Source organism: Carcharodon carcharias, chromosome 2 (genome assembly GCF_017639515.1).
Source record: "Carcharodon carcharias isolate sCarCar2 chromosome 2, sCarCar2.pri, whole genome shotgun sequence".
In the NCBI taxonomy this organism is placed as follows: domain Eukaryota; kingdom Metazoa; phylum Chordata; class Chondrichthyes; order Lamniformes; family Lamnidae; genus Carcharodon; species Carcharodon carcharias.
Window position 1 is genome coordinate 66,221,086 of NC_054468.1, and position 12,271 is coordinate 66,233,356.

The 12,271-nt window shown below is 41.9% G+C and overlaps 1 protein-coding gene across 2 annotated transcripts in view; it reads left to right on the plus strand.

Annotated features, from left to right (window-relative positions):
- Window positions 1–12,271, plus strand: part of dock10 (dedicator of cytokinesis 10) — a 377,754-nt gene that overhangs the window by 151,498 nt on the left and 213,985 nt on the right. For both annotated transcript variants that reach the window (XM_041212097.1, XM_041212105.1), the window contains exon 3: window positions 6,869–6,958. In XM_041212097.1, the coding sequence (XP_041068031.1) occupies window positions 6,869–6,958 (90 nt within the window). The remainder of the gene's footprint in view (window positions 1–6,868; window positions 6,959–12,271) is intronic.

Below are 12,271 nucleotides of genomic sequence, written 5' to 3' on the forward strand. Positions count from 1 at the left end.
TTTTTGCCACAGTGAAAGTAAATGGCAAACCTGTCAGAATGGAACTGGACATGGGAGCTTCCACTACAGAAATTGGGGAACATACCTTCAAATATTTGAATAATAGTGAACATCAATTAAGTTTGGAAGAAACAGCTGCCAAGCTAAAAAAACATAAACAGGTAAAGACATTCAAGTAAAAGGCATGAACAGAGAAACAGTCCATTATGGAAACCAATTGGCAAAACTAAGCTTGCTGGTGGCAACAGGTGAAGGTCAAGCCTCCTGAAGCGAAATTGGTTAAAGGAGATTAAGTTAGGATGGACTGAGATTTTCCAGTTAAGAGCAAGTGGGATACCAAAGCTACTTAGAAAATATGCCACCATCTTCAAAGACGAACTGGGGAAAATCCAGGGCCTGCAGGCCTAGATTCACGTGGATCCAGAAGCAAACTCTCACTTCATGAAGGCGAGATCAGTTCCCTATGCCCTGTGAGAAAAAGTCGACATTGAACTCAACAGATTAGAGAAACTGCGCATGATAAAACCTGTTCAGTTCTCAGAATGGGCAGCACCTGTAGTACTGTCCTTAAACTCGACCAAAGCGTCCGAATTTGTGGAGGCTACAAACTGACGGTTAATAAAGTAGCTAAGATAGACAGACACCCCGTTCAAAAAAATCGAAGACCTGTATGTCAAGCTGGCAGGAGGAACAATGTACACAAAGCTCGGCATGAGTCATGCTTATCAACAATTAGAATTGGATAATACCTCCCAGGATTATGTCACAATTAATACCCACAAAGGGTTGTACCGATATACATAATTGCCTTCCGGTGTCTCCTCTGCTTGTGCCATCGTTCAGAGAACAATGGAAAGCTTACTGCAGGGACAGCCCCAGGTTGTAGTCTATTTAGGTGATGTATTGGTGACAGGATCTACTGAAAAGGAACATTTGGCAAACTTAGAAGAAGCCTTAAAATGTTTCTTGCAAGCTGGAGTGGGTTTAAAACAAGAAAATTGCACGTTCCAGGCGAGGGAGGTTATCTATTTGGGTCACCGGGTAGATTCGCAGAGCCTCCACCCAGTTGAGGTGAAAGTGAGAGCCATAAGAGAGGCACTGGCGCCAAAGAACACCTCAGAGCTCAAAGCATTCCTCGAAACGATCAATTATTATTGGCGATTCCTACTCAATTTGTCTACAGTGCTAGCCCCCCTGCATTCTCTACTCAAAAAGAACCAATATTGGTCTTGGGAGGTGCCCCAGAAAGAAGCTTTCATAAAGGTGCAACAATTGTTGCACTCATCCAATCTATTAGTGCATTATGACCAGACGAAAGAATTGGCACTGACACGTGACGCATTTCCCTACGGAATGGGAGCAGTGCTCTCTCATCGGATGGACAATGGCACAGAACAGCCAATAAGTTACGTATCAAGAACGCTCACCACAGTGGAAAAGGGATACTTGTGGATATAAGAAGAAGGCCTGTCCATCATCTTTGGTGTCAAGAAATTTCACCAGTACATACAAGGTCACCAATTTACAATGCTTTCAGACCACAAACCATTGCTAGGATTGTTTAGTGAGGACAAGGCCATATCACCCATAGCCTCAGCAAGAATACAACAATGGGCTTTAATTCTGGCAGCATATGAATACACTTTCGTGCATAGGCCTGGCCCTTAGTCATTTGCCTTTACAAGAGAATGATGAGCACACCCAGTTCCACAGGAACTTTTTTGACTGTTAAATTTCTTAGATTCCTCAATGGCTTGTGCTTGTCAGATCAGAGACTGGACAAGTCAGGACACAATCCTTTCTCAAGTACAAGATCGCAGGACCCGTATCTGATGAAGTGAAACCATACTTCAACAGAAGACATGAAATAACCAGGATGGTATCTTATTGTGGGGAGCATGAATGATATTTCCTCCAAAGGGAAGGGAGCCATTTTTAATTGAATTACACAGTGCCCAACCAGGAATTTCCCAAATGAAGACCATAGCATGCAGCCAATTATGGTGACCTGGGATGGATGGCGAAACAGAGAGTTTAGTAAAACACTGTGTGCAATGTCAGCAACTGTAAAAGTTGCCAGTGATAGCTCCATTACACCCATGGGAGTGGCCAGGTAGACCCTGGGTGCGGTTACACATTGACTACATTGGACCTTTCCTGGGAACAATGTGTGTGCTCATTATCGATGTCCATTTAAAATGGTTGGACTTATATGGGGGTGGAGTCACCAACGTCAGCCACTACAATTGAGAAACTATGTCAGAGTTTTGCCATTCACGGACGACCAGAAATAGTCATTCCTGATAACGGGACAGCATTTATGAGTGCTGAGTTTCAACAGTTTGTCAGCCTCAACGGTATCACTCATGTGAAAACTGCACCATACACGCCTTCCTCAAATGGATTGACCGAAAGGGCGGTTCAAACGTTCAAAGCAGGTGTGAAAAAGCTAACTGGTGCTTCCTTGCTAGCCAAACTAGCACACTTTTTCATTACAGGATTATCCCTCACACAACCACAGGTGTCACACCTGCAGAGTTATTGTTGAAACGCCATCTCAGGATGAGATTGAGCTTAATAATGCCGAATTTAGAGAGGAAGGTGGAAAGGAGTCAGGGAAGCCAGAAAACTAGACACGACTGGCATAGTCGCGAGAGGAAATTTACTGTGGGAGGGCCAGTATATGTGAAAAACTTTGGGGAAGGACCAAAGTGGTTACTGGGTGAAATATGTGGTGACTGGACTGCTATCTTACCACGTGGAGGTGGAAGGCTGGATCATCCGTAAACATGTGGATCATTTAAGGAAAAGAAAGACAGATCACCAAGATTTGGTTCCACCAGTCACCATGACTGGGTCTGCGTTTCCTGTTGAGGATGCTCAACCTAGGACAGACATGTCTGATGTTCCTGTAAGAGTTGATGATACAGAACTACAAGTGCCTATGGAAGCACCTGATGTTCAGGCAACTCTGGAAAAGGAGGTTCTTGACAAAGAATCTGAAGTTGTGGAGCTGTGACGTTCCACATGTACCAGGAAACCACCTGAAAGACTGAACTTGTAAATTCCTTACCCAGTGTAAATATTATGTTGTCTTGAAAAATATGGTACTTGTAAATATAATATGAATAGCCGCGTTAAAGGGGGAGGAATGTAGTAACTATGGTTTTGTTTAGTTGTAATGTACTTTTAAAAATAATAGCTGTTAAAGCAAGATCACATGATCTGTAGTAACCAATAGGAGTAGCAGCTCAAGCTACCTCAGCGTAGAGATGGAGTTGGAGTTGAAAGCACACATGTTGTTGCTGCTGAGTATATTGTAAATAAACTTAATGTTTCCACCCAAGAAGTGTCTACAGATAAACTCTATCACTAATAGTTCAACTCTGCCACCCTACAAGAATATCCCTTTCTGGCTTTGCTCTTGTAACTTCCCTCAATCTGTGGCTGAGATTTTTTCAATGGCTCAGTGTTGGGATTAGAGGGGATGGGCATGCAATTTGGTGCAGCTGACCTCTGTGCTGGTTTGCTGCCACGATCCTGATCCCAGTCCCAACCTGTCTTCAATGAAGGCCAATTATTGTAAATTGTGGAGCCCCAATATTATCAGGGCCCCACTCCCATGCTGACTGGAACTGGCATTCATCAATGCGGGCACTCCATATTGACCTGTATCATATCCAGGCCAGCGTAGTGGGTGGGTTCAGGGTGGGGTGGGGGGTGAGTGGAGATTGCATGAAAGATCAAGCAAGGGACCCATTCCCCCAGACCACATTTGCGGCTACAAGGAGTCCCCGGAGGTGTTGCCCACCCAGGATCATGGCCAGGTTCCTGTGGCTTCTTAAAAAGTGAAAACCAACTTAACCTGCCTTTGTCCCTCATAGTCTCTGTCTGTAGATGAACAGCTACAACCTTGGCCAGTGATGCTGCTGATCACTGAGTACTGCAGGACACTCCCATTGACCTTCCAGCAAGGGGAGATCACCTGCCTTCCCTGATTGGATGGTGAGTCTGCTTTCTGGCCTTTAGTTAGCTGGATCCTTAAAGATTGTGGTGGGTGTGTCAAAAACAAGCCTTGCGGGGTCAGGACCCAGAACTAGACCCCATTTTCAGTCCCCAATCCCGATTGAAAATCCAGCCTTCTGTCTCTGATTTCTGGTCATCACTTAGCTTTCCCACTCTCGCATCTCTTTTCATCTTCCACTCCAGCTGGGGCTCCAAAGCCGTCGGTATGCTCAGCATGGTGCTGCTAGAATGTTTTGTCCTCTCTTCACTACTACTCCACTACTTAAAAATCCTCTTCAAAGCTACGTCTTTGATCATGCTTTCAGTTACCCCAACCCTTTTCTCATCTCAACCAGTATCTAGAAGAAGTCATATGGATTCGAAACGTTAACTCTTTCTGTCACCACAGATGCAGCAAGACCTCCTGAGTTTTTCTTGCATTTTCTGTTTTTATTTCAGATTTCCAGCATCTACAGGGTTTTGCTTTTATCCAGTTACTTTCATCTGCGTGAAGCATTTTTAGACAATACATTAAAGTCACTATAAATATGCATGTTGCTGTTGTCATTGCTCTCAAATTCTTATTAGAATAATAAAATTCCCTAATGCCATGGCTTATAAGGTATTAAAGGCAAAAATATTACAGACAAATGCCAAAGTATTTAGACAGCAGTGTGTGGGATTTATATTTTGCAAACATTGTTTCTGAAAATATAAATTTCAGACTTAATGCATTTGTATTATGATGGGATTTTCTGATGGAGCCCAAGGAGCTTTGCTGTACTATATTTATAAGAAGAAACTTTGGATTTTTTGCCTGATTTAGGGAGTTAAAATTGTATTGATGGGAGCCATTCCAATAACTGTTGACCTTCACTATTCAATGCTGGAATGTCTCCAGCTACATTGACTGACAACCTTAACATATTTGACATTTAAAATGTTTTCGTGAACTGGTTATATTTACGTTTGTCACATTAAACCAGCTTTACAAACTGAAATGCCAGGCAAAGCAGATTACCAAAGTTCCTTATGCATTGCACATGATGGACAAATTCATCCAGATTTAACTTTTTCTACTCATTAATGTTAATAGAGTAAACATTCCACTTTGCCAGTGCATTACTTTTTGTGACATAAATTCACAAAAATCTATATTTGTGTTGTAATTCTCCTGATTTTCTTGCGGCAGTTTCGTAACAGAAGTTGATGAGCTAGGAATTCTTTGGGGCCCAGACTATGTTCTTTGCAGCCAGTGCTCACTCCAATCAGAGGCCCAAGGCTAATTGAGTCTCATTAACATTTAATGTGTAAACTGCCTGTGCCTAGTATGCCTCCAAATGTACTAGCCTGTGCATTTGAACAGCAGGATGAGGCAAAAGTGTCTCCCTGGAGATGAGGTGAATTGGATAAGGGGGCTTGGGGGGTGTGGGTGTGAGGGGGGCTGTGCGGGGGGGTGTCATGTTGACTATGAAATCAAGGGAACATTCCTGCTCACCTTGCCTCTACAAGAAAGTTTCTGTAATTGGGGAAAAAACTTACAGTGGCCACTGAACTCCCTTTTCATAGCTCTCCAGTTTCAGGAGAGGTGCTTACAATCTGTATTAAGCCCTGCCATTGGTAATGTAAAAGACCTAGGGCAGAATTTTACACCTCACGGGTGGGCACACACCCGACCTGATCTGGCATAAAATCACGCAAGATGATGTCAAGTGAGCGTCCTGACATCATTGTGCACTCATGTGATATTTCGTTTGGCGGGTGTGTGCAAAAGTTGGAAGCACCCCTACTGATAAAAAAGCAGGCAATTAAGCCCATTAACAGTGCAACGAATGCAATTTTTCATGGCCCGTCCAACTTTAAGGTTGGCAGAGGGGTCAATCGGCCAGGTGCCCTTTATATTTTTGATGAAACCTCATCCAAGTATGGGATGAAATCTCCGTTAGGAAATAAAATAAAAAGAAATATCTGGGCATGGTAGTTTTGAGGTATGCTTTCAGGTGCTTGATTGTGCTGCGTGGCCATTTTTAGCAGCTTCTTGGTGCTTTATTTCATTATTTGCAGGTCTGCACCTCCGTGAGGCAGCTGTCTGCCTTCAGGGGCTCTCTTGAAGTGCTCACCTGTGCCTGCGGTGACATCATCACCTGCCCTCTTCCTGCCTCCACCCCGGCAGTACTGAGCTTCTCAGCGCACATTTCATGCCGGCTGGCTGTTAATTGGCCAGCCAGCGTGAAATCACGGTTGGGGGACAATCGCGGTCTAGGGCCCGTTTCCTGACCGCTCCCGGGCCCGTCGATCACCTGAGTCTGATGAGGGAAACATTCAGGCCCTAATGTCTGTCTTAGGCGGCTACCATGGGCATTTGAAAAATGGCCTGACCAAAGTTGGGCCCAATTTTGAAATGCAGGAATTTGGGCCACCAAATTGGAAACTTTTGTGTCCATTTTATGCCTATAAAATCTACCTGCATATGCTTCAACCTTCATTTTGGTCTTTTTATTTAAGCAAACCCATGGAAAAGTTTTCATGAGTGAATTTGGAAGTGTGATTCTAAATATGTAGAAAATAATTGCCGAAGTATTGCACAGTGGTGAAGATGTTATGGCATCGCAAGGGAGCAGTTCCTGTTGGTGGTGAAACAGCTATTGATGCGAGAAATAATTCGGGAAATGGTCAGCAAACTTATGAGTGAGACATAAATGTAAGTGATTTCCATGTCACTGAAATCAGGCGTGCAGCAAGTTTTCATACTCAGATTATTTCCATTTATGTGCTATTAATGACTGGGCATTTAAAACACAAAGGAAAGAACACTGAACCCCTCTTAAACAAAATGTAACAATTACTGTTTCTTTATGCCCAGATATCATCAATCCCAAGAGAAAGACATACCATATGTTCCACAGTGCCTGAAGGGGCAGAAAATGAGGCAGAAAATCTACTAGTAAAACAGGTAAGGAATGAAATATGCCTTGCAGTTCATTGCCAGACAATGGCAATTGATAGGTGGTGTTGAGGATGGTGGATTAGTTTATATGACATTTGATGAATTGCAAAAGTACCTTCTTGTTATGTGCTCCTATAGTAAGCCAGTTCGAATTGCATTAAAACAGATACAAGATTATACAGCTGATCTTCATTGCCAATAATTGGCTTAAAGTTGAAATGTGTTGGCTTTTACTATTGCACCTTTCTATTGGTATCCTGTCAAAGCCCCAGATTAAAAAATTACAATTAAAAACCAAAATGATTTTCTTTTCTGTTCATTTGAGAATTTTTTTTATGAAATAATTTGTGGCAAAGTATCTAAGAAGCCACCAACAAAACAAGTTGGCTGAATTTACCTGCAAAGTTCCTGCTTATACAGAACTACATAGCATATACAGCACAGAGCCATTCAGCTCAACTGGCTAATGCCAATGTTTATACTCTAGATGAGCCTCGTCTCATTTCTTCCATTCTAAATATCTCTTATAGCCACAGCTCTATAAAGATATGTCAACTCCATTATTTTTCTGTTACCTCAGAGAATGTGTTCAATACTTGCCACTGAATCAAAATATATTTTAAAAATCAAGAAAATGCAAGCAGCAGAACTAAAGAAACTGTTTGTGTGCTAGAAGCTACATATATTCACACCAAAGGCCTTGTCCTTTGCAAACAGACAGAGTATGTCCACGCATTGTGCCTTTTTCAACTAAGGAAATCTTGGGGGATAGCCATTCCCCGTGGCAAAGTACCTTGACCAATGAGAGTCGACCTGCCAGGTTTGAATTTAAACAAAAGCTTGGCAGTTAACTGTTCCCTGGCGTATCCTCCATGGCAATGCCTCTAGCAATCAGGCTCCTCTTGCCAACCAATCAGCACTCTCTTCTCATGCAGTATAAATTGTTGTTCCCTTTAGATTTGGTTTTCTTGTGAATCTGTCCTGATGATTGCAAGACAAAAGCTTCAATAGCATGTTTCTTTTTTCAGCAATTTCCAATTTCCTTGTTACTTAAGCTTTTGTAAGGGCTGGAACATGTCCCTCTTGAATCTTTCTCCAATGACAAGAATGAAATGGCTAATTACTTGTTATTTCACTTTTAAAACTTTCTCGATGATTCGACTAACTGTTTAAACTTGCACCATGGGGTAATTTTGACCCCTAAAAAAGGGTGGGTCTGCGTTGGGTAAAACTTAAAACAATCTCAAACCCAAACCCAGGTGGGCTCAAACCTGCCCACTTTCAGTTTTAGTGGAAGCAGGATGGGGACGAGGGGGTGGGCAACCAACCTGCTCCCAGAAGGTGGGTTGTTCATTTAAATATTATAATGAGGCTGCATGCCTCAGATACGAACATACAAACAAGGAGCAGGAGTAGGCCATTCGGCCCCTTGAGCCTGCTCTGGCATTTAATAAGATCATGGCTGATCTAATAGTAATCTTAAATCTGCATCCTGCTGACCCACGAAAACCTATCGCCTCCTTGCTTACCAAGAATCTATTCATCTCTGCCTTAAAAATATTCAAAGGCACTGCTTCCACTGCCTTTTTAGGAAGAGAGTTCCAAAGGCTCATGACTCTCTGAGATAAAATTTCACCTCATCTTCATTTTAAATGGATGACCCCTTATTTTTAAACAGTGACCCCTAGTTCTTGATTTTCCCACAAGAGGAAACATTCCCTCCACATCCACCCTGACTAGCCCCCTCAGGAACTTCTATGTTTCAATCAAATTGCATCCTACTCTTCTAAACTCCAGTGGATACAACCTAGGCTGTGCAACCTTTCCTCTTAAGACAACCCACTCATTTCAGGTATTAATCTGGTAAACCTTCTCTAAACTGCTTCTAAAGCATTTACATTCTTCCTTAAATAAGGTGACCAATACTGTATACACTACTCCAGATGTGGTCTCATAAGTGGTCTGTACAACTGAAGCATAACCTAAAAGCAAAATACTGTGGATGCTGGAAATCTGAAACAATAACAGAAATAGCTGGAAAAACTCAGCAGATCTGACAGCATCTGCGGAGAGGAACACAGTTAACGTTTCGTGTCCATATGACTCTTCATCAGAAGCATAACCTCTCTACTTTTGTATTCAATTCCCCTCACAATAAATTATAACATCCTATTAGCTTCCCTTATACTTGCTCTACTTGCATACTAGTCTTTTGTGATTCATGCACTAGGACACCCAGATTCCTCTGCACCTCAGAGCTCTGCAATCTCTCACCATTCAGATAATATGCTCTTTTATTCTTCCTGCCAAAATAGACAATTTCACACTTTCCCACATTATACTCCATTTGTCAGATCTTTGCCTACTCACTTAACCTATCTATATTTTTAGTAGCCTCCTAAAGTCCTCTTCACTTTTCTACATATCTTTGTGCCATCAGCAACCATCCCACCCATCCCTTCATCCAAGTTATTTATATAAATTGTAAACAGTTGAGATCCAGCACTGATCCCTGTGGCATGCCACGTGTAAAACCTGCCAACCTGAAAAAGACCCATTTATACCTACTCTCTGCTTCCTGTTAGCCAGCCAACCTTATATTTATGCTAATATGTTACCCCCTATACCATGAGCTTTTATTTTCTGCAATAATCTTTGATGTGGCACTTTATCAAATGCCTTCTGGAAATCTAAGTACAGTCCATCCACTGGTTCCCCTTTATTCGCAGCACATGTTACTTCCTCAAAGAACTCCAATAAGTTGGTTCAACATGATTTCCCTTTCAAAACACCATGTTGACTCTGCCTGATATACTTGCACTTATCCAAATGCCCTGCTATAGCTTCTTTAATAATAACTTTTAACTTTTTTCCCTATGACAGATATTAAGCTAATTGGCCTGTAGTTTTCTGCTTTTTGTCTCCCTCCCTTTTTGAATAATGGAGTTATGTTTGCTATCTTATGGAAAATAAAAGTGCCTTGTGTAGGGAGTAATATAATAGAATGGATAGAAGACTGGCTGGCTGGCAGAAAGCAGTGGGTATGCATAAATGAGTCTTTTTCGGATTGGCAGGATTTGACAAGTGGAGTCCCACAGGGGTCTGGGCTGGGACTCGACTTTTTATGATTTACATCAATGGCTTAGATGAGGGGAGTGAAGACATGGTTGTTAAGTTTGCAGATGACACAAAGATAGGTTGGAAAGCATGTTGAGAGGACATGAGGAGATTGCAGATGGATATAGATAGGTTGAGTGAGTGGGCAAAGATATGGCAAATTGAGTTTAATGTGGGAAAATGTGAAGTTGTCCACTTTGGCAGGAAGGACAAAAAGCAGAGTATTACTTAAATGGAGACCAGCTGCCTTATTCTGAGGTGCAGAGGGATCTAGGTGTTCTAGTACATGAGTGACAAGAAGTTAGTGTGCAGGTACAGAAAGTAATTAAGAAGGCTAATGGAATGCTATCCCTTATTAAGAGAGGAATTCAACATAAAAGTAAGTATGTTATGCTTCAGTTATACAGTGCATTGGTAAGACCGTGCCTTGAATACTGTGTGCAGTTTTGGTCACCTTATTTAAGGATGTAAGTACGTTGGAGGCAGTTCAGAGGAGTTTTACTAGATTGATACCTGAAATGAGTGGGTTGTCTTATGAGGAAAGGTTGGACAGACTGGGCTTGTTTCCACTGGAGTTTAGAAGAGTGAGGGGTGATTTAATCAAAGTATACAAGATCCTGATGGCTTTGACAAGGTGGACATAGAAAGGATATTTCCTCTTTTGGGTGAGTCCAGAACTTGGGGGCACTGTTCTAAAATTAGGGTCACTCTTTTAGGACAGAGATGAGGAGAATTTTTTTCTCTCAGAGGGTTGTGCGACTTTGGAACTCTCTGCCTCAGAAAGCGGTGGAGGTAGGGTCATTGAATATTTTTAAGGCAGAGGTAGATAGATGCTTGTTAGGCAAGGGAATCAAAGGTTATCGGGGTTAGATGGGAATGTGGAATTCGAAACACAAACAGATCAGCCATGATCTTATTGAATGGTGGTGCAGGCTCAAGGGGCCAAATGGTCTACACCTGTTCCTATTTCTTATGCTTTTATGTTCTTATCTCCCAATCAAATGGGACCTTCCCTGAATGTAGGGAGTTTGAGAAAATTAAAACTAATGCATCAACTATTTCTATGGCCACTTCTGATAAGACCCTAGGATGAAGTCCATCAGGACCTGGGCACTTGTCAGCCTGCAGTACCTCTTCTCTGGTGTTTGTAATTTTCCTGAGTTCCTCCCTACCTTCCATTTCCTGAATTATAGCTGCTTCTGGCATGTTACTTGTATCTTTTATAGTGAAGACTGATGCAAAATACCTGTTCAATTCAGCTGCCATTTCCTTGTTTACCATTATCAATTCTCCAGACTCACTTTCTATTGGACCAATGCTCACTTTGTTAAGTCATTTCTTTTTAAAATATTTATAGAAACTCTTACTATCTGTTTTTATACTTCTGACTAGCTTTCTGTCATACTCTAATTTTCCCTCTTTATTCGACTTTTCATCATCTTTTGCTATTCTTTATATTCTCTCCAATCTTCTGGCCTTCCAGCTACTTTGCATAGTTATGTATTTTTTCTTTAAGTTTGATACTATCTTTAACCTTTCTAGTTAACCACGGATGATGTGTCCGTCCCTTGGACTTTTTCTTACTCATTGGAGTGTATCTATTCTGTGTATTCTGAAACATCCACTTAAATGTTTGGCACTGCATCTCAGTTGACCTATCCCTTAACCTAATTTGCCAATTCACTTTAGCCAGCTCTGCTTTCAAGCCCCCATAATTGCCTTTATCTAAATTTAAAAACGTAGGCCTGAATTTTGTGTTTGAAGGTCAGGCACACGCCTGTCCCGAACGCACGTAAAATTGCATGAAATGACATTGGGTGTGCATCCCAATGTCATTGCACATGCATGCAATATTGAAGTCGGCAGGTGTGTATGTGAGTTGGAGCAATGCCCACCAACAATTAAAAGGCTAATTGAGGTAATTAAAAAGCCTATTGACTGTGATTTTACGTTACCCCCCAACTTTTATGGTTGGCGAGCAGGCCAATCGGTTTGGTGGGCTTCACGTTTTTTCTACAACCTTGATCCGGGGCGGGATGAAATGTCCAGGATGAAATATAATAATAAAAAATGCCTGGTGACTGAGGGTTTTTGAGTTCTGCTTTCAGGTGCTTGAATGTGCTGCATAGACACGGTTTTCTGGATTTTTTTCTTCTCATTTAATCTGTGCAGGTCTGCAGCTCCCTGAGGCGGCTCCGCAGC